Source organism: Hyla sarda, chromosome 4, assembly GCF_029499605.1.
Source record: "Hyla sarda isolate aHylSar1 chromosome 4, aHylSar1.hap1, whole genome shotgun sequence".
Taxonomy (NCBI): Eukaryota; Metazoa; Chordata; class Amphibia; order Anura; family Hylidae; genus Hyla; species Hyla sarda.
In genome coordinates this window covers 369353469-369378970 of record NC_079192.1, presented here as the reverse complement: position 1 = coordinate 369378970, position 25502 = coordinate 369353469, and the positions used below count along the sequence as shown (strand labels likewise).

Here is a 25502-nt window from a genome sequence, read left to right as displayed (position 1 = left end):
CTCGAAGCAGTAATAGTGCGACAATATTTTGTCATCCTGTGGTGGTAATGGGGTTGTCCTTTAATGTTGGTTTCGGTACAGGTTCGTTTTGATTAAGGGGTATTCCCAGTTATATCACAGATTAGATCATGGGAGTCCATGTTTGGACACAGAACTGTTCTAAACCTTTGTTTTCAATGCTCAATTCATGGGAGTAGTGGTGTGCATGTAGTCAATATAAAACTAAATCCCTTTAAGGGTGCGTTCCCACACTGCGTATATGCAGCATATTTCACGCTGCGCAAAATACGCTGCGTATTCCTTGCTCACTATACACAGGGCTTTCTGGCAGCAGCCCTATGTGCGCAGTGAGTTTTGGAGGCGGAGCTGTGTGTCAGTGGCACATGGCCCCGCCTCTAAAACTCACTACATGCATAGGGCTGCTGCCGGAAAGCCCTGTGTATAGTGAGCAAAGAATACGCAGCGCATTTCCTGCTGCTGCTGTAAATTTTGCACAGCGCGACATATGCTGCATATATGCTGTGTGGGAATGCACCCTAAAAGAACTCCAGCCAAAATTAACTTAACCACTATCCTGTGAATAGAGGCCAAGTAGCTGATTGCATGAGTGACTGCAGAGGCAGACCACCCACCCCCACGATCTCTGGAACAGGACACTACTCAGTGAGGAGCACATGCTCCATTCATTTCTATGGGTGTGCCAAAGAGACCTGAGTAAAGCACTTGAGCATCATTGGCATTCCTATAGAAGTGAATGGAGTGTGCAGTCTACTGGTAGATGACACATGCAACTCTCCCCCTCCCCCGATAGAGCAATAGAGTGAGAGACTTTAGTAATGTAAAAAACAGGTTTAATAAAATAAAATTCACACAGGTCTCTAAAAGTCAGACAAAAGGCAAGTCAATTATGAAGTCTTCAAATACAGGAATTAATGTCTCATTGGCATCTAGAAAGAAAATAGGCATATTAGTGTTGTAAATTCTTGACAAGCAACATTAGTTTTACTGCATCATTCAGTCCCCAGACTTTACAATTAACTCCTGACACTGTCTCAATAAGCAAACATGTGCCCCAATATATAAATAAGTTAAAAGTAGCATGGTTTATTCATTCCTGTAAAGTTTGTGGGCCAGATTTGAGTAGAGCTCCACCATGCCTGTGCAGCTGACCACAGGAGACATGAAATTGAAGCAGGGGAGAGGGGGTAGTTAAAGTGGAGATCCATTCAGTGGAGACCTGGTGGTCTAACAAAGTAGTGTCTAAAATGCATTTTGGGCCCTCACATTTTGTCATATTGCAGCCTTGTGCTTATAGGAAAAATAAAATATATATATAAATTTCTCCCCTTAGCACACAGTATCCTTGAAGCTCAGCCAGAGTGACCATTGGGTTTGCCACCTCTTACCAAGGCCCATCTCCCCCAATTTGGTGGGGCAGCCAGCTCACCTGCACTAAACCCAATACACACGTTAACTGATTTAAAATGATTTATAAATCACCTAGATCAGCTCTGTAGTTTGTGATACAGGGTGTATTATGAAGTTAACCCCCTTTGCACAATGGAGGTGGGCACAGGCCTACCTAGCATGCCTCTGCTCCTATATGTCAACCCACCTTGTTCTCACATGTTCTAAGGGGTCCATGGGTATTTGTGTGGTAGGTGGGCATATATGAGTAACACATTTACATATTGCAACATAATACATACTGTATCTCCAGAGCAGCACCAATCTGGGCAGGTTATAAGCCATTTAAACCAGATTCACTTGCACTATAACCATGAACTAGCAGTCAGTTTCCCTTTGAGTAGGGTCACATGAGCTGTATTTTGCTGCCGTGTATTTTTCTAACCCTTGAAGTCAAATGTCAGAAAAATCAGCTGCAGAATATATTCCATGTGTGACCCTACCCGCTAAAGAATGGAGGCCACTGTGCTCTAGAACTTCTGCAGTAGCATTTTGTACAATTCTGAGCTCTAGAAGGCATGGATAGTTGTGTCCATATGAACTTTTGGGGGGGGGGGGGAATAATACTAACCATAGCTTATCGGATCAGTTTTCATTGGTGAAAGAATTGGGCTAGTAAGTGCTTCAAAATGCTTTGCATCAGCTGAAGAAATAAAGAGTTTTATGCCAGCGAGACAGTGGTTGCCCAGCCTGTGCTCTTCAGGGACATCAAAGGTCTCAAAATCTGTCCAAGTAATGAGGGAAAAAAAATAAAAAATAGAGCATATTCGATGCATTATAGTGCAAACAGTTCAAGCAATACTTCAACTTAGTCTTATGTGACCAAAGATTTTAAGACTAGTCAATAGGAGCCAATACCAGGTAGAGTCTTTCAGTGTACCTGTTGTCAAACACTTTAGTGTAGATACCACCATTATGTATATTTGTAATCTACAGTGGTAAAATAAAAGTATTTTTGTCCCTGCAGCTATTGCCAATGTGTCTGTGGAGGCCAAATACAGGAAGGGAGGGCAGACAAGCTGGGCTCTGTGCACTGAGGACAAGCAGGTGTCGTGTCCTGGTACCGTATTATAGGTTAACTGGCTATGGGGACCTCTATACAGAGTCCCTAGGATGTCGGGGTCCCTCTGTTGTAGATCTCCCCTTGTCACCTCACATTTAGTCTATAACTATAGTCGTTCTATTCAATATTTATATAAGTATAAGGATATATGTATATATTTAGTTATCTACCTGTTTGGAGCGTAGCAGGACCTGTGGGTCATGTGGTCAGGTTGAAACTATGGGTTTGCTATAGGACCTTTGGAGGTTCCCGTGACGTATCACCCACAATGCACTGTAATGGTGAGTGACAGTTGTTATGGACCAATCCAAAACGGCCGGCCCCTGGCCATATAAGGGACCTGCACCATCTTGATTGTCCTCTTCTCTTGGGTTGCTGACACTGGACCTAATTACTCCCCTAAATCCAGCGGATCTCTGCTATACAATCCTTCAGAAGCTAAATTGGGCTCATCTGATCCCAACTGACTGTCAATCGCTGCTCGAGTTTTATGTAAAGAGACTTTGTTATCTGGACTGTTACTACATGCACAGAAACTCCTCAGTAAAAGTTCAGCAAGTTTTCAGTTAACAGCGGTTGTGGACAATCCTTTATTTCTGCATCACCTATTGCTCTTGGGATGGGTGGCAATAGGCCTATCAAGAACACAGCATTTAACCCTCACCCTGGCATCACGAGTGACAAGGGTTAACAGCACCCTTAACTATCCTGCACAATGACACCCTAAACACCCTACACTCCCACAAGACAGTATCCTCTCTTCCGCCACCACACAGGGCTCCGACATGCTGCTGGATGCTTATCCTACCCACTCTGTATTTGGTCTCCTCACACAGGCAATAGCTCCAGGGACCATTTTTTTCTCCCAAATCTATGAACATTTTAACCAATGTATTTACAAATATACATAATTGTATTCTACATTATATAAAAAGTTTGTTGATAACAGGTAAACTTTAAAATTGACATGGGGTGTCCCAATGGATACTCTGCAGTTGGTAGTCATCTGGCAGGATGCCTCCTTAACAGATGTGCCTGGATGGAGTGCTGTCAAATTGCAGGAATTTAGGTGCTGTAATAAGGCTATAGTCACTTTAGATGTGTCAATGCCACAGCAGGTGTGTAGTCCTAACCTGATCTTCATGGTCTAAGAATAGGCCATCAAAGTCCTGGTTAACCCTTTAATATGGGCCTTATATATTCCATAGTCCTAATACTTCCCACTTGTGCAGATAACTACTGGTTAAAATTGGCTCAAGACTTTACATACCAAGAGGATTGTATGGGATGAAGGTCTCAATGTCAGGATAAGTCTTATTCTTGGGATGTACCTGCTTCTTTTGCTTCATCTAAACACAGGAGAATTGTCAAGGTTAAAACGAGTAGCTCACTGCAGTCCCCATTACAATTCATTGTCACAGAATAGCACTATACCCCTTAGGGGACATTAAGCACAGACCAATACAAGAACAGCCGACTGCACACAAATCTAGCCCTCTTCTAGATTAAAGGTGCCCTATAGTTTCGATAACCGACAGCTGAACAATCACTAGGTCGACATTTATCCCTCTGGACCTCCCCATACATGTGACTGTTTGGCACACCTGTCTTTATGATTGAATACTGGCAGAATTCATAGGGTAACGTTGTGCAGAGAAAGTTGACCAGTTGCCCATAGCAGTCAGATCACTCTTATCTTTGAAAAGCCTCATAAGAGATGCAATGTGATAGGTTGCTATGGCCAACTTTTCCTCTGCACGGGTTTGGATAAGTCTCCCCCATTGTGTGCTGCTAATATTTCTGGTGAAGCCACACATCTGTAGTAATTCATGTCAATGCATAGTTTGCCATAGTGGGAGTTGTGCCATGTTAATAGTGAGCAGAAGGAGCTGAGCACATTAATATGTAGGTCTGTTATAAGGGTTCCAAACTAGTAGTTTATTCATGGAAGTCTCTTCTCATTCTGGGCTAGTCAACTGGGTTGTCCAACTCCATGATTGATCTATGTACACCAATACACAGTCAACTGTCAGTCACTGACTAGGACTACCTACAAGACTTAGTCTGGCATGCGACACACACACCTTTGGAGCTTTCCCCAAACCTAACTTGCAGAGACTTTTGTTATATGAAAATGTAATCCAATCTGACAGCAGCATGGTAATGTGACAGGTTCCCTTTAACAAGGCCACAGAGGTATGTAGGTCCATGCTGGACATAAGGCATTGTGACACTTGTCTAATGGCAAGTAATGTCATGCTAACCTGTTTAGAGGGAAGTCTCTAGTAGACTCCGTGCTACAGTAACAATCCTCCTGGCCCACTCACCTTGGTTGAGGAGTACCTGTCTGGCACATGTTGATTCACATTTCCCAATACTTTTCTGAGTGGCTGTACTTTAGATGCATTCAGACCACTGGATTTCTTCATGCCAAGTCCTTTAGAAGGCTGAATAACTGGACAAGAGTTACATAGATCAGTAAAGTAGGAAAGTATTCTCTCGTGGAAGTGAAACCCACCTATGCATTCCAAGAGCTTTCACTTGGACAGCCATGACTGTATTTCAATGGCACCATTTGATATAACTTAGAATTGTATCTGATAGTAGCCATTTGTGTTGTACATCTTGGCAAAACATTAACCTTTCTAATATACTTAAAATGTTATTTCCTTTATAGAAGTCATGACCTTGTCCATGCCTGTACTTCAGCTTGGACAAAGTCCAGTAAGTGAGGGTGGGCTGGCACTCTGTCCCCTCTCCTGTCCGACGGCACTCCTCTGTCCCCTCTCCTGTCCGACGGCACTCCTCTGTCCCCTCTCCTGTCCGACGGCACTCCTCTGTCCCCTCTCCTGTCCGACGGCACTCCTCTGTCCGACGGCACTCCTCTGTCCCCTCTCCTGTCCGACGGCACTCCTCTGTCCCCTCAGACAGGAGGAGAGGGCACAGAAGTGCTATCCCACCCTCACTTACTGAACTTCATCCATGCCTGTGCTTCAGCTTGGACAAAGCCATGATTTTCTAATCAGGAAATAAAATTTATGAATTAGAAAGGTTGATGTTTTTGAATCTGACAGTGTCCATTTAAAAGCGGTTGTCCAAGCAAAGTGTTTACATATACTCAAAACGCCCTCGCCCCCACAGAGTCCTGGTTACTGCTTTGGGTTCAGGGACACAGACCCGATCAGAGGCCGAGGGAAATTGCTTCAGCTGCCCAGTTTGAGGACAGCAAATGCTGCTTAGACAGAATTGCTGCACAGCAAGAACTAGATCTCCAGACCAGAAGCAATGCAGGAGAAAGGAAAGTCTTTATCAATCTTTCCTTGTTCAGGTGAGCCAGCAACTACAGCTATTTCTATCATTTTGGCACAATGTAAACTTAATACAGCAAGTGACACATTCTTAGACCCATAACCTATTTCTTCACAAAGCTGGGTAAGAGGCTTTTTATAATTTACCGGTACATGCGGCTTTTTAATTGCCATCTTTTTTGGAGGCAGAATACTGCCACTTTCTGCAGCGTTCTCCAGGTGGGATTAGTAAAGATTTACTTTATTTGGGTCACTACAGATGTAGCTATACCAAACAATAGTATAAAGACCTATATATAAGTTACATCACACTTTTGTAAGTAAAGTGTAGCCAATTTTTGGGGAACTCTCACCACTATTCATTTGTTCAAGAGGTACTCCATTGGAAAACTCAAATCAACTGATGCCAGAAAGTTAGACATTTGTAAGTTACTTGTATATAAAAATCTTAATCCTTCTAGTGCTTAGCCATTATATGCTCTAGTGGAAGTTCTTCTCTTTTTGAATTTCCTGTCTGACCACAGTGCTCTCTGCTGACACCTGTCCAATGCATTATAGGTTTGCTATGAGGATTTGCTCCTACTCTGGACAGAGGTGTCAGCAGAGAGCACTGTGGTCAGACATAGGAAAGTCAAAAAGAAAAGAACTTCCTGTGGAGCATATAACAGCTCATAAGTACTGGAAGGATTACGATTTTTAAAGTAATTTACTAATCTGTTTAACTTTCTGGCACCAGTTGATTTTAAGTTAACAAACACTTTCCCCTCCCTTAGTGGAATATCATGGACAGGCGTCTTTTAGGGTCCATTCATACGTACAGTATTCTGTGCAGATTTCAATGTAAACTGAATGACTGACTGAACACAGCTTGAAATCCTGCACATAAGATCTGCGCAGAATACTTTGTGTGAATAGACCCTTACTAACAATGTAAAGTACCATATGGCAGTTCAGCACTGTATTAAATAGTAACCCCCATAGAGGCAGGGCTTTAAGGGGAACACCCCTGACCATATGATAGTACATCAGTACTAGTAAGATTGTAAATAAGACAAGATCCATATTAAATCTTACACATTTAGAGGTGTGATATGGCCCCAGGCTGCTATAGATGTAGTAGTACAGTTCCATACAATGTCTGAATGAGCCCACAGTATAATTCACTATTTAGTTTGTCACCAATTTAGTATACACTTACATGAACCTTGGTTACGCTTTGAGGGGTGGAAGACATGCTCCCCATTTTCCTTTCCAAACTGCATGAGAGTGTCCATTATATCCACTTTAAGCACTAAGAACAAAAGCCATTAACCCGTCAGGTTATAGTCCACAGTCCTAGGCAATACACAAGTTTGTACTCATATTAGCATTCTCATCTCAATGAGTAATGCCCTACAGGATAGGGGGATAAGAAGCTGATCAGTGGGGTCTGACCACTAAAAATCCCACCAATCACAGGAATGCTGGAAAGTTACCTTTTAATTGGTGATTGAGGGGCTATCATTGACAAAAAAAAAAAAAAAATCCCCTTTTAGATCGTGGGGGTCTGAACGCTGGGGCCCCCACGATCTCCTGTATCAAGCCCCAGCTCTTTCACAGCCACACATCACAACCCCTGCCTGAAGCGGGGGCTGTCACACCCCCTCCATATAGCTCTATGGGGGGTGCTGTTTGGCAATCTTCGGCTCTCCCATAGAGCTATATAGAGGGGCATGGCAGCCACTGCTTCAGGCAGGGGTCATGATGCACCACTGTGGAGGAGAGCTAGGACTTCATACAGGAGATCGTAGGGGGCCCCTCCCCAGCACTCTGCAACATCTTTCCCCCCACCTTCTAAAACTTATCCCCTATCCTGCAAATAGGGGATACTTTTTTTGTCCACAATACTCATTTTAAAATTCCAGGCTAATGTACAGTGCCAGCATGCTCCACTAAACAGAGTGCAGTCAGAAGTTAAGGGAAATATGTGTAGATTATAGATAAAGTATGGTGGACAAAGATGTACACACTTTTTTCCCCCCTCTCCATTAAACTTCTGTAATACCACATACCCACCAGACCCCATTCAGGTCAATGGGATCCATCTGGAACTGCTGGTGTCAGTTGTGCCCCAACCCATTCAGAGAAGAAAAAAAAAAAAAAAAAGAAATTTTTTTTTTTTTAGATATGTTCTGAGTAGGATGTCCCTGTACTCAGGGCCAGATTAAGGCTGCCTGGAAGACAGCACTTCATTATGATGCCCCACTTCAGTATTCCAACCGCTCCAGGGTCACGATCTACTGCTATGGCCTATGGGCCATAGCAGTAGGCCCTGGGAGCAGAGGTGGGTTGGTCGGAACACTGAAGATTACATGTTGCTGTCACTTACCATGCGTGTGCGTCGTCCTCCCTGCACTACCTCCCAGCAGGGCATCCTTGTGTCCCAAAAAGATTTTTCAGGACACGGATGTCCCTAGTGTGACAGGGGCCCCCTGCAGGCATGGGGCCCAGAGCACTCCATGAGCGCCAATGATGATCCTGCCTATACTGGTACCTGTGCAAATGTCCCCGCTATCACAGGGGTGTCAAACTATGCAGCACGCCCACCAGCTGAGCACGAGTCATAGACAGGACCTGTGGCTAATGCTTATCACCGATTGGTGATATCCGGCATTAATCTTTTAGACACCGCCAGGAACAAGCCAGGGGTAAACAGCGTAACTGTGCCCCTTCCATATCAAGAGCAGTAGGTATAGAAGTCAAACAGTTGTAGGCAACTCAGTTTTTTCAGAATGACCAAAGGTCACCCACAATAAAGCCAATACACAGGGTTATAGTGCAGGTGACCAGGAGTCCAAGGAAGTGTCATTTACCAAAATTAGTCCAGTGGTTCCTTTGATGTTGCCTGGAGAATTTCCTGCCAGCTGCCCACCCCCTCTATCATATTCAGCAAGTCAACATCCTAGTGACATGAGTCACGTGAGCAATGCATTCACCTTTCTTTTAGTCAGTTCACATCCTAATCACGAGAGCCAAATCTTGCAAGAGCAACCATAAAACAGCACATGAACTCCACTCACATGACATGACACTCCCATCACTAGGAGTAGAGTCACTGAATGTGATCAAGAGCCCAGCAGTAGGAGGCAGCTGAAATAAGCAGGGGCAGGCACCCAGCAGGGCCCCACCTCCTGCACACAATTGACTCAGTTGAGCAACAGAATTTCTCTGGGCAATATCAAAAGGAATCACTGGACCAATTTTGGTAATTGATACCTCCTTGGACTCCTGGTCACCCAACACTATAACCCAATGTATTGGTTAGTGTGGGTGATTAGGGAGACACTTCCTTTAAGAGACAATTCCCATATATGGTAGCCTGCAGATTTCAATGTCAACTACTGCACAGGATACTATACAAACACTTAGATTGTTAATACAGATCATGCACCATAAGGTACACTTCTGCAGTTTTATAACAGACATTGCTTAGGAGCAGACCACCACATAGTGAGAAGAACAGCCATACATGTTGAGTTTCCAACAGCAACCAGGATTTTCAAAGCCACAATAAACTAAGACAGTCCTCAGACACTTCTATAGAAATGGATTCACTAATTTAGAACACCACATCAGCAGCTTGTGCATCTATAGGGAAGTGAACTACTACAACCCATCAGAAGACATTACACAAGGTGTGATCTAGAAATAGTGAATGGAGAAATAGCCCAACAATAATACATACCAACCAACCAACCAACCAACCAACCAACCAACCAACCAACCAACCAACCAACCAACCAACCAACCAACCAACCAACCAACCTTAAACAGCAGGAGACTGTTCTGAGGCAGTGACTCCCTCTGGACCTTTTTATACTGATCCTTTATTGCCTCCACCTGAGCTGTAACGACTAGGGGATGATTGGAAATAACACATCAGGCTAAGTTTCTAGTTGTTTTTTTTTTTTTACTCCAATTCTGCCGCATGGCGTTTTTTTGGGTCAAAAACGCTGCGGCCAGATGTTAGCTGTAAATCAATGAGGAATCGCAAAATTCTTTTTCCACTTGGCGTTTTTCAGTTTGGCGTTTTTTCTAATTCTTTTGGCGTTTTTCACTCTTTTTTGGCCTTTTTCAGCTCCTTGGTGGTTTTGCAAAATCGCAGCATGTTGAGCCACTGGTGTTTTTTTTCCCTTAAACCATGGCGTTTTTCTCCCATAGAAGTCTAAGGGAGTAAAAAAAAGCCAAGAAAAACGTCATGTGGGTTTTAACTGGCGTTTTGTCAGGCGGTTTTTATTCTCTTTTGGACTTTAGCGATCCAGAAAAGTGATGGAGATACCTTTTTTATTTTATTTCGTAGAGTACCATTAAAAAAAAATAATAATAAAAAAGATACAGTAGTGATGGAAAAAATAGTATTTAACGAAATGTATCTTTTTTTATAAATTTTTAAACAGGGATCAATTTGTGTGGGTGGGCAGGGCACTAAAAATGTAGCTGACAATAATAAAAATGCAGTGTGTGTGTGTTTTTCACTTTTTATTCTTTATTTTTAAGGTGGTACTACTACTTCCAGCATGGAACAATACTGTTCCATGATGGTAGTAGTAGTTACCTGTACTAATTGACAGATCGCCCGGGTTCCGCAGTGATCCTCCTGTATAATGTATAGATACGGCGGTCGCTCTTCTATGGTCCCCTGCACTGCCGTATATTTACACCTATTCATATTTCCCGCAGAGCTGTGATTGGCCAGATGGTTCCAGCCAATCACAACTCTTTGTGGGAAATATGAATAGGTGTATATATACGGCCGTGCAGGGGACCATAGAAGAGCGGCCGGCCGCCAGCATCTATACATTATACAGGAGGATCACAGCAGGTGTCAGAAGTTACACTCGCTGTGATCTGTCTGTCTATTAACCCCTTAAGGACTCAGCCCATTTTGGCCTTAAGGACTCAGACAATTTAATTTTTACGTTTTCATTTTTTCCTCCTCGCCTTCTAAAAATCATAACTCTTTTATATTTTCATCCACAGACTAGTATGAGGGCTTTTTTTTGCGCGACCAGTTGTCCTTTGTAATGACATCACTCATTATATCATAAAATGTATGGCGCAACCAAAAAACACTATTTTTGTGGGGAAATTAAAACGAAAAACGCAATTTTGCTAATTTTGGAAGGTTTCGTTTTCACGCCGTACAATTTATGGTAAAAATGACGTGTGTTCTTTATTCTGAGGGTCAATACGATTAAAATGATACCCATTATTATATACTTTTATATTATTGTTGCGCTTAAAAAAAATCACAAACTTTTTAACCAAATTAGTACGTTTATAATCCCTTTATTTTGATGACCTATAACTTTTTTATTTTTCCGTATAAGCGGCGGTATGGGGGCTCATTTTTTGCGCCATGATCTGTACTTTTTTTTGATACCACATTTGCATATAAAAAACTTTTAATACATTTTTTATAATTTTTTTTAAAATAAAATGTATTAAAAAAGTAGGAATTTTGGACTTTTAAAATTTTTTTTCGTTCACGCCGTTCACCGTACGGGATCATTAACATTTTATTTTAATAGTTCGGACATTTACGCACGCGGCGATACCAAATATGTCTATAAAAAATGTTTTTTACGCTTTTTGGGGGTAAAATAGGAAAAAACGGACGTTTTACTTTTTTATTGGGGGAGGGGATTTTTCACTTTTTTTTTACTTTTACTTTTACATTTTTTTACATTTTTTTTTACACTTGAATAGTCCCCATAGGGGACTATTCATAGCAATACCATGATTGCTAATACTGATCTGTTCTATGTATAGGACATAGAACAGATCAGTATCATCGGTCATCTCCTGCTCTGGTCTGCTCGATCACAGACCAGAGCAGGAGACGCCGGGAGCCGCATGGAGGAAGGTGAGGGGACCTCCGTGCGGCGTTATGAATGATCGGATCCCCGCAGCAGCGCTGCGGGCGATCCGATCGTTCATTTTAATCGCGAACTCCCGCAGATGCCGGGATCTGTATTGATCCCGGCACCTGAGGGGTTAATGGCGGACGCCCGCGAGATCGCGGGCGTCGGCCATTGCCGGCGGGTCCCTGGCTGCGATCAGCAGCCGGGATCAGCCGCGCATGACACGGGCATCGCTCCGATGCCCGCGGTTATGCTTAGGACGTAAATGTACGTCCTGGTGCGTTAAGTACCACCTCACCAGGACGTACATTTACGTCCTGCGTCCTTAAGGGGTTAATGCAGGTACTACAGCTCCCAGCATGGAACAGAGTGTGCTCCATGTTGGGAGTAGTAGTACCTGCCGTTAAGGAAAGATCACAGCGGGTGTCACTCCTGACACCCGCTGTGATCATCCTAGCTATTGCAGAGATGTGGAGCAGCTCTATATAGCACTCGCATCTCTGCACTATACTCCGTCCAGTGATGTGAATAGAACATCACTCATTCATATTTCCCTCAGAGAGCGGGGATTGGCTGCAACCATCCAGCCAATCCCCAGTCTGGGCGGAAAATATGAACGAGTGATGTTCTATTCACATCACTGGCCAGAGTACAGAGCAGAGATGCGAGCGATGTATAAAGCTGCTCCGCATCTCTGCTATATTATGGACGATCACATCGGGCGATATGTCTATTAGCACAGATATTACTACTCCCATCATGGAACAGTCTGATCCATGCTGGGAGTAGTAGTACTACCTAAAATTTTTTTAAAAAGTAGAGGAAAAAAAGTGAAACACACTCACTTTATTCAAATTAATAAAAATTTCGTTATAAAAAATTCAAATTTTGTTAAATACACTTTACATTTTTTTCCATCCCTACTGCATTCCTTTTTTATTTTTTATTCCTTTTTTTTTGATACCCAACCAATTTGGAAAAAAACACCAAAGGGGCCGAAAAAAGGCAAATTCCACATAAAGGTAAAAACGCCAGAAAAAACACCAAAACACAGGAAAAAACTGTGGCAGTTTTTCTGGCGTTTTTTCTGGCATTTTTAAGCCTAAAAAAATGCAGGGCAAAAACCTTGGTGGAATTCTAGCCTTACTGAATTTTTTGTGTGCTTATGTCCCTATTTTTGGCCACAGTGTTTTTTTTTTTTTTTCCGCTTAAACTGTGCAACATTTCATTTCGGAACGTTTCAACAATCCTCTATGAAAGTATTTTTAATAGCTAAAATTTTGAAGCTGGTTATTTATGATGTGCGACCTCTCTGTAATGTCGCATTTCTCAACACTACTATTCATGAATTCACCCCAAATTCTCTTACGTATCGCTGACCACAAAGGCTAAGTTTCTACTTGTTTTTTTGTTTTTTTTTAAACGCCGAGAAAATGGCAATTCTGCCGCATGGCGTTTTTTCGGCCAAAAAACGCTGCGGCTAGATGTTAGCTGTAAATCAATGAGAAATTGCTATTTTTTTTTTCCACTTGGCGTTTTTCTAATCCTTTTGGCGTTTTTTCACTCTTTTTTGACCTTTTTCAGCTCCTTGGCGGTTTTGCAAAATCGCAGCATGTTGAGCCACTGGTGTTTTTCTCCCATAGAAGTCTAAGGGAGTAAAAAAAAAGCCCATAAAAACGCCATGTGGGTTTTAACTGGCGTTTTTTTCAGGCGTTTTTTTTATTCTCTTTTGGAGTTTAGTGATCCAGAAAAGTGTTGGAGATACCATTTTTTAATTTCGTAGGGTACCATTTAAAAAAAAATTTTTTAAAAAAAGATACAGTAGTAATGGAAAAAATTGTATATAACAAAATTTTTCTTTTTTATTACAAAATATTTATTAATTTTTAAACAGGGATCAATTTATGTGTGCGGGCAGGGACCTAAAAATGTAGCCGGCAACAATAAAAATGTAGTGTGTGTGTGTTTTTCATTTATTTTTTTATTTTTTTTTAGTTAGTACTACTACTCCCAGCATGGAACACGCTTTTCCATAATGGGAGTAGTACTACCTGTACTAATAGACAGATCGCCCGCTGCGATCTTTCTGTATAATGTATAGATGCGGCGGCCGCTCTTCTGTGGTCCCCTGCACTGCGGTATATATACACCTATTCATATTTCCCACAGAGAGCTGTGATTGGCCGGATGGTTCCAGCCAATCACAGCTCTCTGTGGGAAATATGAATATGTGTATATAAACAGGGAACTTGATATGCTTAAAACATAACATTTATTGTAGACTATTAAAATAAATGCAGAATATTAACCTCAAATAGATATAGGTGTAAAGGTGATGGTTACAGTGCTCTAGTTACTAGAGTCCGCAAGGACCCTATGGTAGCTATATGGATCCTGAGATCTCAATATGGTCCTGTGGTGACCACTGTTCAGGCACATATAGCACCAACAGATTGTTGCTCACAATAGTACCCCCCCAACACCCAACGCGTTTCTGTCACACTATTATTTGTGACTTCTTCGGGGAGGAAACCGCTGGGGGGAGGGGGGGGGGAGCCGTAGAGAATAATACAAATTGATAAATAGGTATCTTGTTTATAATATCTTTATGTAAGTAGAGCTATGTATTAGCGTTAGTTATACCCCCAGTAAACTCATGCAAAGTAATAAATGAAACTGTGCCTAGCCTAATGCACCTAGTTTGTCAGGTGCCTGGTGCCAATATCCGGACAGTCGCCGACCTGTGCAATGGAGGAAAAGCAAAAATAAGGACAGGTGCCCTTGTTGGCACGTCTCTGAGAGGTGGAATATGCCCGCCGCTGTTGCTTCCACACAGTTTTGTTGGAGGTATAATTATCCGCTCTACCCTGCTGCAATGGCAGGCTGCCATTCCTCCATTGCACAGGTCGGCGACTGTCCGGATATTGGCACCAGGCACCTGACAAACTAGGTGCATTAGGCTAGTTGTGACCAGGATCAGTCCCCTGTGACGCTTGCACAGTTTCATTTATTACTTTGCATGAGTTTACTGGGGGGTATAACTAACGCTAATACATAGCTCTACTTACATAAAGATATTATAAACAAGATACCTATTTATCAATTTGTATTATTCTCTACGGCTCACCCCCCCCTCCCCCAGCGGTTTCTCCCCTGAAGAAGTCACAAATAATAGTGTGACAGAAACGCGTTTGGTATTGTGGGGGTACTATTGTGAGCAACAATTTGTTGGTGCTATATGTGCCTGAACAGTGGTCACCACAGGACCATATTGAGATCTCAGGATCCATATAGCTACCATAGGGGCCTTGCGGACTCTAGTAACTAGAGCACTGTAACCATCACCTTTACACCTATATCTATTTGAGGTTACTATTCAGCATTTATTTTAATAGTCTACAATAAATGTTATGTTTTAAGCATATCAAGTTCTCATTTCCTAGTTAATTGCCTTGATAATTTGGGACAGGACGACCAGCATACCACATTAGTCCTACTATATCTTATGTGTATATAAACGTCAGTGCAGGGGACCATAGAAGGTTTTTGCCCTAAAAAAACGCATGTTTTTGTCCCTATTTTTGGCCACAGTGTTTTTTTTCCCCGCTGTACAACATTTCATTTCGGAACGTTTCAACAATCCTCTATGATAGTATTTTCAATAGCTAGAATTTTGAAGCTGGTTATTTATGATGTGCGACCTCTCTGTAATGTCGCACTTCTCAACACTACTATCCATGAATTCACCCAAAATTCTCTTACGTATCGCTGCCCACAAATACTTTAGGAAAGATTTATCGAAATATATGCAGATGAAAAGTTGACCAGTTGCCTATAGCAACCAATCAGATCGCTTCTTTCAATTTTAACAGGCCTCTTTAAAAATGAAAGAAGTGATCTGATTGGTTGCTATGAGCAAATGGACAACTTTCCCTCTAAACAGGTTTTGCTAAATCTCCCCATTTCTGTATCATCGTGCCTTAGATTACTCGCAATAGAATATATAAAATACCTAAACACAAAAAAAAAGGTGCGAACAAAAACATAAAAAAAAAAAAATTCCCATAAAACCAGCGCCCAGCCACTGCAAAAATACATGATAGATTCCCATCAGCTGGAGGAACGTGGGGAACGCTATGCTAGACCAGTGTTTAAAAACAAAAAGAAAAAAAAGTGTGCCTACAGCTGTTGCAAAACTACAACTCCCGGCATGCAGCTGGAGGCACACTGTTTGGAAAGCACTGTGCTAGAACCAGATAGCGATACGTCACTGGATACGTCACTCGTCTCCAGCCAATAACCACAGCGCATCCATTGTCCAATCAGATTACAGCTGTCCCGTAAATCAGCCAATGAGAACGCGTTATTTGATATAAATGCCGGTACCGGGAAGGCGCAGTATTAACGCTTCGGTGTTGTTTGTTTTAGTTGACGGTATGTGGTCGGTAATGTAGCGCCTGCTGTTGGTGACGGATTTGTAGGGTGCTTTACCTCTAGAAACCGTTTCTCTGCCGGTTATGCGGGCGGTTTGTCGTGTTATGGTGTCTTATGTCCTTGGTTGTGATTTTCTGTATAACCGTTCTCTTTGGTCAAATTCGTTTGTTGTAATAAGACTATGGTTCCCAAAAAAGACTGCGTTTGTGGTATGCTGGGAGTTGTAGTTCTCCGGGGCTGAGCTACTACTCTTGAAACTGTTACTCTAGTCTCTTACTGCAGCCGCCTCTAGGGGCGCGCAGTGTGTGTGTGAACTTATGCTGCTATTGTAGATCTCTAACTGTATCTTCTGCTCCCCCTGGTGGTGGCTTCAAGGAAAGACTGGGGTAATGTCAGAACGTGTTCCTATCTGGGCCCCATGACCGTGGTGAGGCCTGTGCTGCTTCTATGGTCTCTCATAACCTTCTTTGATAAACTTAAAGGGCCCCATTCTAAAAAGTAGCTCTGCAGGTTGTTCAGGTACTTTAGATCTGTCTGCATCCACCTAAGGTGATGGTCTTCAATCTGTGGGGGGAAGATATTGCAAAACTACAACTCCCATCAAGCCTCTGGACATGAGGGGAGAACTTTGTGAAAGCTGGGGTATCACAGGCTGCTGAATATGTTCATAGTGTCTTAAATAGCAGTACTTGGGCTTTACCTTTTTTTGTTCTCCATGTTGGATTGGATGGGGCATTGGGGTCTCACATTAGGACATGTTAACACTACAGAAGTTTTCATAAACTTGATGTGGCTGAGGTTGCTGCTCTGTTCATAGAGAAATATCTCCCTAGGATCTGCTTCTGCTGAGAATACACACCTTCATACTTAAAGGGATACTCCTCCCCTAGACATCTTATCCACTATCAAAATGATAGGGGTTAAGATGTCTGATTGCAGGGGTCCCATTGCTGGGGACCCCTGCAATATAGCACACAGCACCCACCTGTTACTGCTCTGGAAGTGCTGGAGGGTCTGGCTCCTGACCACGGGGGGCGGAGTCGTGACGTCATGACTCAATCCTCGTGATTGGGAGCCAGACCCTCCAGCACTTCCAGAGCAGTAACAGGTGGGTGCTGTGTGCTATATTGCAGGGGTCCCCAGCAATGGGACCCCTGCGATCAGACATCTTAACCCCTATCATTTGGATAGGGGATAAGATGTCTAGGGGTGGAGTACTCCTGTGGAGAAAATTTGTTTTAAATCAACTGGTGTCAGAGTTAAAAAGATTTGTATATTACTTCTATTCAAAAATCTTAATCCTTCCCTTACATTTTATGGGCTGTATACTACAGAGGAAATGCTTTTAGTTTTTGGATTTCTCTCACCACCAGTGCTCTCTGCTGACCTCTGCTGTCCATATTAGGAACTGTCCAGTGCAGGAGAAAATCCCTATAGCAAACATATGCTGCTATGGACAGCAGAGATCACTGTGGTTGTGACATCAGAGAAATCCAAAAAGAAAAGCATTTCCTCTGTAGTATACAGCCCATGAAATGTATTGGAAGGATTAAGATTTTTTTTTAAATAGAAATAATTTGTAAATCTGCAACTTTCTGGCTCCAGTTGATTTAAAGTTTTCCACAGGAGTACTCCTTTAATGGCATTTGCCTGGGTCTGTGCTGTACTCAGTTGCGTTGCCTAATGTCAGTGGTGGCTGCGGATCTGAGCGGTCTGCACCTTCAGTTTATCCTCATCCAGTGACTGTTAGAATGTTTCGCTGCCATTGTGTTGTAGATCTGTAAAACTGCAGTATTGTCGATGTTTGTATACACTATTGCGAGGGGGCTAAAAATTGGCCGTCTACCATTGACAGGATTGGGGCATGTCATATTGGGGGTTGGGGTGATGCCTGCAGAGGACATTTGGGTAGAGCCTCATGTGCCGCTATGTTACCTTATTCGTGATTGACTTGGCTGTGGTAGTATAGTTATTGAACTGTGCCTCATCCTTGTATTTTGGTTTCAGAACTTGTTGAAAAATAAAAATGTCCACCAGGATCTTTATTGACCAGGAGAATGAGGCCTCTTCTACACAGCCGGCGAAAGATCTCGTAAAGCCTTCAAGTGACAGTAAGTAGTTCTCTGAAGGGTCTAGTATTGCTGTCCAGAAAACCGCTTCCATTCTTACAACAGTGCGGTCTAAACGTCATAAAGCTGGTGTCTGGTATGACTAGTACTACAAAGCACAATGGATAGGATGGGGTCCCCTGCATTCTCCTGTACAGTTTGGACCAGTCACTGAACTTGCCAAACTTTGGCCTCCACCCTTGCAGGAGTGACAACCTGCTCAGCCAATCACCTGCTGAAATGGCACCCAGCTATGCTGATTGGCTAACAGTCATCCTGTTCACCCACACTAATCCCAATACACTGCTTTATAGTGCAGGTGAACAGGATGACCACTTTCCATTTTAGAGGATGGTCTGTGCCCGTGCAAGAGAGCAGTCACTTATCCACCATCCTATGCATAGGGGGTAAGTTTAAGTTTTGTGGACTAAGTGTGTGTAAACATCAGTTGCTGAACTTCACTGCAGAAAACAAGAATTCCCCTTTAGATATTCTTTTGGATAGGGAATGAGATGTCTAATCTCTGGGGTTCCGCTTCTACATCTCCCTGCAATCTTTGTGCAGCACCCCGTGTTCTCAAATATTTCTTTCAAAATGCTGGGTTTTGTGGCCATGAAGTTACACCACCCCCCCCACAGCCACCCAAACCCAGCAGGACCCCGCAATCAGACATCTTATGTCTAGGGGTGGAGTACCATTTAGGTGGTGATGTCCATAATTGATGGAGGCTGGAGCAGATCTTCACTGCTGGGATTCATGACACTTTACATTCCATTTGATGTCAAGCAGGAAAACCTTTTGTATTTACAGCTACATAAACTGACATGAATTAGAGAAATTTCTGGCAAACTGTCATCCAGTCCAAGGGCTTGCCACATATTTGGGGGGGGGGGGGGAGGGAGAGAAACCCACATTTGAATGTACCTTAGTGCACACTCTAAACACCGACAGTAGAATATTAAGTTTGCCAGAAAATGGTACTGTCTAAACCTCACACATTGGGGGTATTAACTAAAACTGTCTAACTTAGACCAGTGTATAGATGCAACAAATTTACCCGTGAAGTCTTGTCAGTTCTGAGTTTGCACGGTTTCCTTAGCTTACGCCAGCTATTAGTTAACTAACTTCAGGAAAAGTGACATTTTGGTAAATGTATATTAAACTCTTGAAACACCTTTGAACAAGGCACACTCCTGCTTTTTAGGATGGCATAATATTTCAATTGCTGTACACCTAAACATGGTGCCTCGGGTATTGTAAGTGGGCTGACTTATCAACAGGTCACTGTTCACTAACTTAAATGTACACAGGACTTTGTCCCAGCATCTGCCACCATTCCAGGGGTTAGAGGATGGTTCACACTTGGGCCTCTCTGCCATGATGTCCAGACCCAGTACAAATGTTCAGCACTGGAGGGCTCAGTCCATGCATTGGCTTCCCACAGTACTGAAGAGTTGAGATGAGTGAACTTACAGTAAATTCGATTCGTCACGAACTTCTCGGCTTGGCAGTTGATGACTTATCCTGCATAAATTAGTTCAGCCTTCAGGTGCTCCGGTGTGCTGGAAAAGGGGGATACATTCCTAGGAAAGTCTCGCATTTACTGTAAGTTCGCTCATCTCTACTGAAGAGGTCAGTCTAAATCAATGTTTCCCAATTGGCGTGCCTACGGATATTGCAAAACTACAAGTCACATGTTTAGACAGCCAACAGTTGTCCAGGCATGGGGAGTTGTCTGTAGAGTTTACCAGTGTACCTCCAGCTTTTACAATCACAAATCTGCCTTAAATGCAGCAGTGTTCAGGACTTGGTCCTCTTGGGTGGTTGTATTCCTATTACTGGACCAGGTTCTCTGTACTGAAATGGCACTCCAAAAGTCAAGTGAGGTTTACTCACAAATCCACATAAAAAATGCGAAGGGTCGACCATGTGGTCTCTCTGGTGTCACAGAGCTGCTCGCACCACAGTGTCTTCCTCTGCCAGCTCATTGGTTACTTCAGCTTGGCTGCACTTCATGTGCTTGGCATTTCTCCAGCTCAGTGTTTCTTCACTATACATTCACCAGCTGGTGGCATTTACTTCCCTTAAAGTGGTACTCTGGGAAATGTTCATATCAACTGGCTCCAGAAAGATGAACAGATTGTAAACTACTTCTATTAAAAAATCTTAATCCTTCCTGCCAGGGAAATAACTTTTCCTAGGAACATTGGTACTACAGTGTCTGGCACAGCTACAAGGTGTGCATGGGGCACCCGCTACACAGTACATACACATAATATATGCCTAGTAATAAGATAAACGAGTTCAGTGAAAATCCTGTTCTAGATTAAGCTTGTACAGAAATGACTGCCTGTGCAAATCACCATGATCAGCTCTAGGAGAAACTCTTGCCTTGTCTCTTAGTGTCTAAAGGAAAGCCAGCTGTCAGAAGCCACAAGAGCAAAGCGTTTGCTTCTGGATCAGGAGTAAAGACTCCAAGAAAAGCTCTGGGAAATGTCAACAAGCAGACGACAAACCAAAAGACCGTGCAGCCCATGAAAGGAATCCTTAACATGAAGAAGCATGTGCCAGCTGCTAAAAAGGTATCGCATATTCAGTATAGTAGTGATTTTCCTGCCCTTGCATGCTCCACCATTAGAAACCTGCTTGGTAATGACTTGTGTACTTGGCCTTCCACCAATCTCTATCATGCCGACCTTTCAGAATGCCATTAGAAAGCCTAAACAACTTCTGCAATGAGATCAAAAACATGGAAGCTAGATTTGGGGTCTATTCCAGATCTTTTCATGTTGGTGATTCCCTTTTTGAGACAGGCATAGATTGGTGACATACCTACCCCCCCCCCCCTTGATCCTGCTTTGCCACTTCATCCCACCTGTGCTATTCCAATTCCTCCCGGCATCATTTCAGCTCCATGGCAGGTGCAGGCTCAGTAGATCTGGCTTAACATCAGGGGTGCCAGCAGTCACTGATTTAAAGTGGCACTGGTTGCCAGAGCAAGATCAGCAGCACCGGCCCTGCCCACTTATAAACAGTGACTGGCAGCTGCTGCAGTACAGGACCATCTCTGGGGACTTCCACTGACACACTAGTGTTGCAGCACCCACTTTGGAAAACATTGGTCTATTCACTGTACAGCATTCTGCCCATATCTGATTCACAAGATTTGAAGCTGCAGAGTTAATTAACTAAATGACTGAAGATGGCTTCAAATATGGATAAGGATATGTTACATGTGAATAGACCCTTAAAGGGGTTTCCTGTTACACATACTGATAGGACACCAATATATCTGGAATACAGTTAGCTGAACAGCTGCCTGGCATAGCTGAGACAGTCAGATCTACACTGAAAGCAGGTAGCACTGCTCCATGTAGGGCCATGGTGGGTTACTGCAGCTCAGCTCCTGCTATGTAACCCAGCATGGTCACTAGTGAACAATGCCACCTGCTTACTGCTACAGTGTTTAAATCTACTGATCAGATTTATGGTCTAGACTAGTGTTTCCCAACCAGGGTGCCTCCTGCTGTTGCAAAACTACAACTCCCAGCATGCCTGGACAGCCAAAGGCTGTCCAGGCATGCTGGGAGTTGTAGTTTTGCAACAGCTGGAGGCACCCTGGTTGGGAAACACTAGTCTATGGGTAGGCCATACATGCCATTGAACCCCCTACTTACTGCTACATACTATGTATTCCACTTATCAAAGGACTGTGTAGGGTGAGGTCAGACCACCAGTCACTTAAGTGTTAATCTCTCTAGCTTTCAGAAAAGTGTCCAAAGGTGGAGAAGCAAGTCTATCCTGAAATTGAAAAGTTTGAACCCTACAATCCTGCAGGTAACTTAAAAAAATAAAATAATAATTTTAAACTGTACCCTTTCTTTGTAAAAGGATGCTGGGTCAAGTTCAGTAGCTCTTTAAAGGTATATTCACATACAGCATCCTGCACATATTTGATGCACAGGATCACTAATTTAGTTTACATTGAAATCTGCAGCTTCAAAGATGTGCCAGATACTGTGTGATTAGACCCAATACGGCCTATACAGCAACTGAGTGACAGCTATGCTGAACAAGGGTGCACTAAAAGGTTACTCTGGCTCATTAAACTGCATAAAGGTAAAAAGCCATGTGGGCTCACTACTGAATACAACCGCACTAAGCTGCAGTATATAGTGCTGTGGATTTAGAAAAACTGCCAGTCTAAGAACCTACTAGAGATGAGCGAACTTACAGTAAATTCGATTCGTCACTAACTTCTCAGCTCGGCAGTTGATGACTTATCCTGCATAAATTAGTTCAGCTTTCAGGCAGGCTGGAAAAGGTGGATACAGTCCCAGGAAAGTCTCCTAGGACTGTATCCACCTTTTCCAGCCCACGGGAGCACCTGAAAGCTGAACTAATTTATGCAGGATAAGTCATCAACTGCCGAGCCGAGAAGTTTGTGACAAATCAAATTTACTGTAAGTTCGCTCATCTCTAGAACCTACCTCTAAAGTGACTCTGTATGGGCCATATTAATATAGTCATGTAGGTATAGTCTCATATTTCCCAATGACTCAGTTCTAGTTCTGCAACAGCCCCCCCCCAATAACTTTATGGTTCAGATACGAAGTGTGTAGAGCAAGGTTAAAAATTGCGTTGGCAAAAAAAAATTGAGGCAGAAGCTATGCTGGGGTGTAACACTTGTGTTGACTGTTTCTTACCTGTCTTATAGATTTTGAAACCTTTGATGTTCCAGAGGACCATAAACTGAGTCACCTCTCCATGGCTGGCATGGGTCTCCTGGTCAATCCGAATTATGTTAAAAAGTTAGAGACACTACTGGGTATAGAACCAGCCCCAATAGAAATCCCTGCTCTTAGCTGGGAGTCAGGTGAGTTACACTGAATTACAATGAGGTTTTGATGCCCCACATTTTTGCCAAAAAAGTCAGGGATTCCATCCTCTAACAAAAGCAAAAAGGAAGTGTTGAGAACTTCTGCATCAAACTGTGTGTGACTTCAATCCTAGTGATAAGTTTGAGTCTTGGCTCACAATCTCATAATGTCTTGCCAGATGTTTGAGACCTTGGTAAATACATTACAGGGCCAGTGCTCATTATTTAAATTAGCCTCTTACCTCTAGGCCTATATTCCTTGCTAGCCTCCATCTGAAATCTGGGACATTATATAAATAAAACTAGATCGTGACTATCTTCCCTATCCAGGATTCCTCCTGCTGTTGCAAAACAATTCCCAGTAGGCCCAGGCTAGACCTTGGCTGTCTAGGCATGCTGGAAGTTGTAGCTTTGAAACAGCTGGAGGAACCCTTGTTGGGGAAATGCTGTCCTTACAAATGTAGATCAATCTTGTCACTAACCTCAGGTACTTTCCATGCAGTGGCCTAAATGTGATACATGGAGGAGGAATGTTTCTTTATTTACACCATTCTGTCTATTCCAGGTGCTGACTACAACTTTCCAAACTTCTATGCTGCTTTTGAAATGATCATGGTGGAAATGCCAGTAAAGTATTAAACATGTTTGGGTTTTTGTTTCAACTTTGTTTTTTGCATGTTTTTAATAAAGATTTTTAATTTTATCAATTCTGTTGCTTGTATTAGGGGTGGCAAACATGAAACTAGAGGGGATTTTTACAGGTTCTGCTACAATGATTTTTTTCCTGAATAGATTAAAACTCTGCATTTAGAAAGGGACACAAACAACAAATGTAGATATTTAAGTCCTTCATAAAACCCTGGAATAAAAACCAAAAAGTAAATGACTGCAAATGTGCAGCTGTCTGTAAATGTGTTGGTTTTAAAAGCACTCTGGGAAATTAGCTTGTCTAGTGCAGTATAGGCTTAAAATGCAATAACTAGCAACATTGTTTATAGGAAACATAACAGGCAGTTTATCTTGTCATGTACCTCAATTGCTTTGAATACTTAAAATGTCTACCTATGGTATGCCTATAAACAACAACTTTAGGGGAAACCCCCAAAGGGGTGCCCTAACTAGAAACCCCCTCAAAAATTGGTTTGGTTTTAAAATATAACTTTTATTGTAGTGTATAAAAAATATATATAAAGCAATATGATTCAGAAACAATTGAAAACACGTGGTGTGTGTGTACACTGATTAAAATGACAGGGTATGTCTAGCACTCTTGAATAGAAGTGATAGAAAAGCCTCTTAATGTGTGCCGCAGCATTTGTATGGCCACCACTGGGGCAATAACTATAATGTATACTGGTGCTGACAAAAACCCTGCATGTTAACCACAAGCCAGAGTCCTGACTGTTTCGCTGGTAACCCAGCATCATCTGAGGACTGGCGACTCACTAAGTCCCATAGACTTAGTGACTGAAGCAGTGTCCATGCATGCTACTGGTATAGTCACTTGGGAGACAATTGACCTCTTGATCGTGTTTGGGTCCCAGCAGTTGAGTTTCCAAAGATCAGCTAGTTATACCCAATCCTCAATTTTAGAATAACTTTTATCTCTAGACCCATGAGGCTTGTTTTTGCTGGACTAACTATACATTGTAATGACACCTTTTCATTTTTCATAACTTTATGCTCAAACAAGTGGTGAGGGGAAATAGAAAAATATCAAACATATACCAGCACTTAGGGTAAAGATAGGGATACTTGTTGAATGCTAATGTAATCTGCAGATGGTGGTAATCCTCAGTGTCAAGTCTAGGTGAAAATATATATGTATGAGCTATAGTGGCCCAGTATACCTACAAGTAGATCTACAATATAATACACTTACACAACATTGTGCTCGCCTCTATGCATAGATGTGGAACTGTCCCTCATGCAAGGTGGCAGTGTGTGTGGTAAAGAGCACAATATCCTAGATAAATGGAAGGGTTAAGTATAAAAGCACAAGAATTGGACTTGCAAGTTATTCACTTGGTAAATACTGCCACCTCACATCAGGGAAAGGTGAGCACAACGTTGTCTATTATATTGTAGATCTACTTGTAGGTATACCCGGGCACTATAGCTCATACATACACTATATTTTCACCTAGACTGTCAACAAAGAGGATTACTACCGCAATCTGCAGATTACATAGGAATACTTTTGTTGAATGCCAATCTCTTAAACCTCTCAGCACTGGCATGTTTATTTACTTTACTCCGGTATAAATTACTAATTACTTTAATCCGCTATTTTTAATGATTTTTTGCTTGCAACATAATGCACATAATACATCCTGGTGT

At 42.5% G+C, this 25502-nt stretch overlaps 2 protein-coding genes across 11 annotated transcripts; one reads left to right on the top strand and one right to left on the bottom strand.

The window, feature by feature from the left end:
* Positions 1–845: 845 nt before the first annotated feature.
* On the bottom strand, positions 846–17188 carry LOC130267250 (securin-like). The gene is made up of 6 exons (XM_056516688.1): positions 17161–17188; positions 7037–7129; positions 4858–4985; positions 3801–3879; positions 2039–2191; positions 846–947 (listed from the first exon to the last, which is right to left on the bottom strand). Exons 2-6 carry the CDS (start codon positions 7110–7112, stop codon positions 886–888), a joined length of 498 nt encoding a protein of 165 aa, XP_056372663.1. The 5' UTR covers positions 7113–7129; positions 17161–17188; the 3' UTR covers positions 846–885.
* On the top strand, positions 16018–23869 carry LOC130267249 (securin-like). Of its 10 annotated transcripts, none has more exons than XM_056516682.1 (6): positions 16018–16175; positions 18183–18286; positions 20696–20865; positions 22045–22120; positions 23001–23159; positions 23728–23869. In XM_056516682.1, the coding sequence occupies exons 2-6, from the start codon at positions 18202–18204 to the stop codon at positions 23799–23801; spliced, it is 564 nt and encodes a 187-aa protein (XP_056372657.1). In that variant the 5' UTR covers positions 16018–16175; positions 18183–18201; the 3' UTR covers positions 23802–23869. The 10 variants fall into 10 exon arrangements, with proteins under 10 accessions (XP_056372657.1, XP_056372652.1, XP_056372658.1 ...); XM_056516677.1 differs by having other exon boundaries at positions 20687–20865; XM_056516683.1 differs by lacking the exon at positions 16018–16175 and adding an exon at positions 16246–16384.
* Positions 23870–25502: the final 1633 nt, after the last annotated feature.

Bases quoted from the DNA above. Each gene is read 5' to 3' on its own strand.
- LOC130267250 (XM_056516688.1), bottom strand. From the start codon at position 7,112: ATGGACACTCTCATGCAGTTTGGAAAGGAAAATGGGGAGCATGTCTTC. The intron at 4,986-7,036 runs GTAAGTGTATAC...ACTCTTGTCCAG, and splicing joins AAAGCGTAACCAAGGTTCAT to TTATTCAGCCTTCTAAAGGA. The intron at 948-2,038 runs GTTAGTATTATT...TTTTCTTTCTAG, and splicing joins AACTGATCCGATAAGCTATG to ATGCCAATGAGACATTAATT.
- LOC130267249 (XM_056516677.1), top strand. From the start codon at position 18,202: ATGTCCACCAGGATCTTTATTGACCAGGAGAATGAGGCCTCTTCTACA. The intron at 18,287-20,686 runs GTAAGTAGTTCT...CTTGTCTCTTAG, and splicing joins CGTAAAGCCTTCAAGTGACA to TGTCTAAAGGAAAGCCAGCT. The intron at 23,160-23,727 runs GTGAGTTACACT...TGTCTATTCCAG, and splicing joins TGCTCTTAGCTGGGAGTCAG to GTGCTGACTACAACTTTCCA.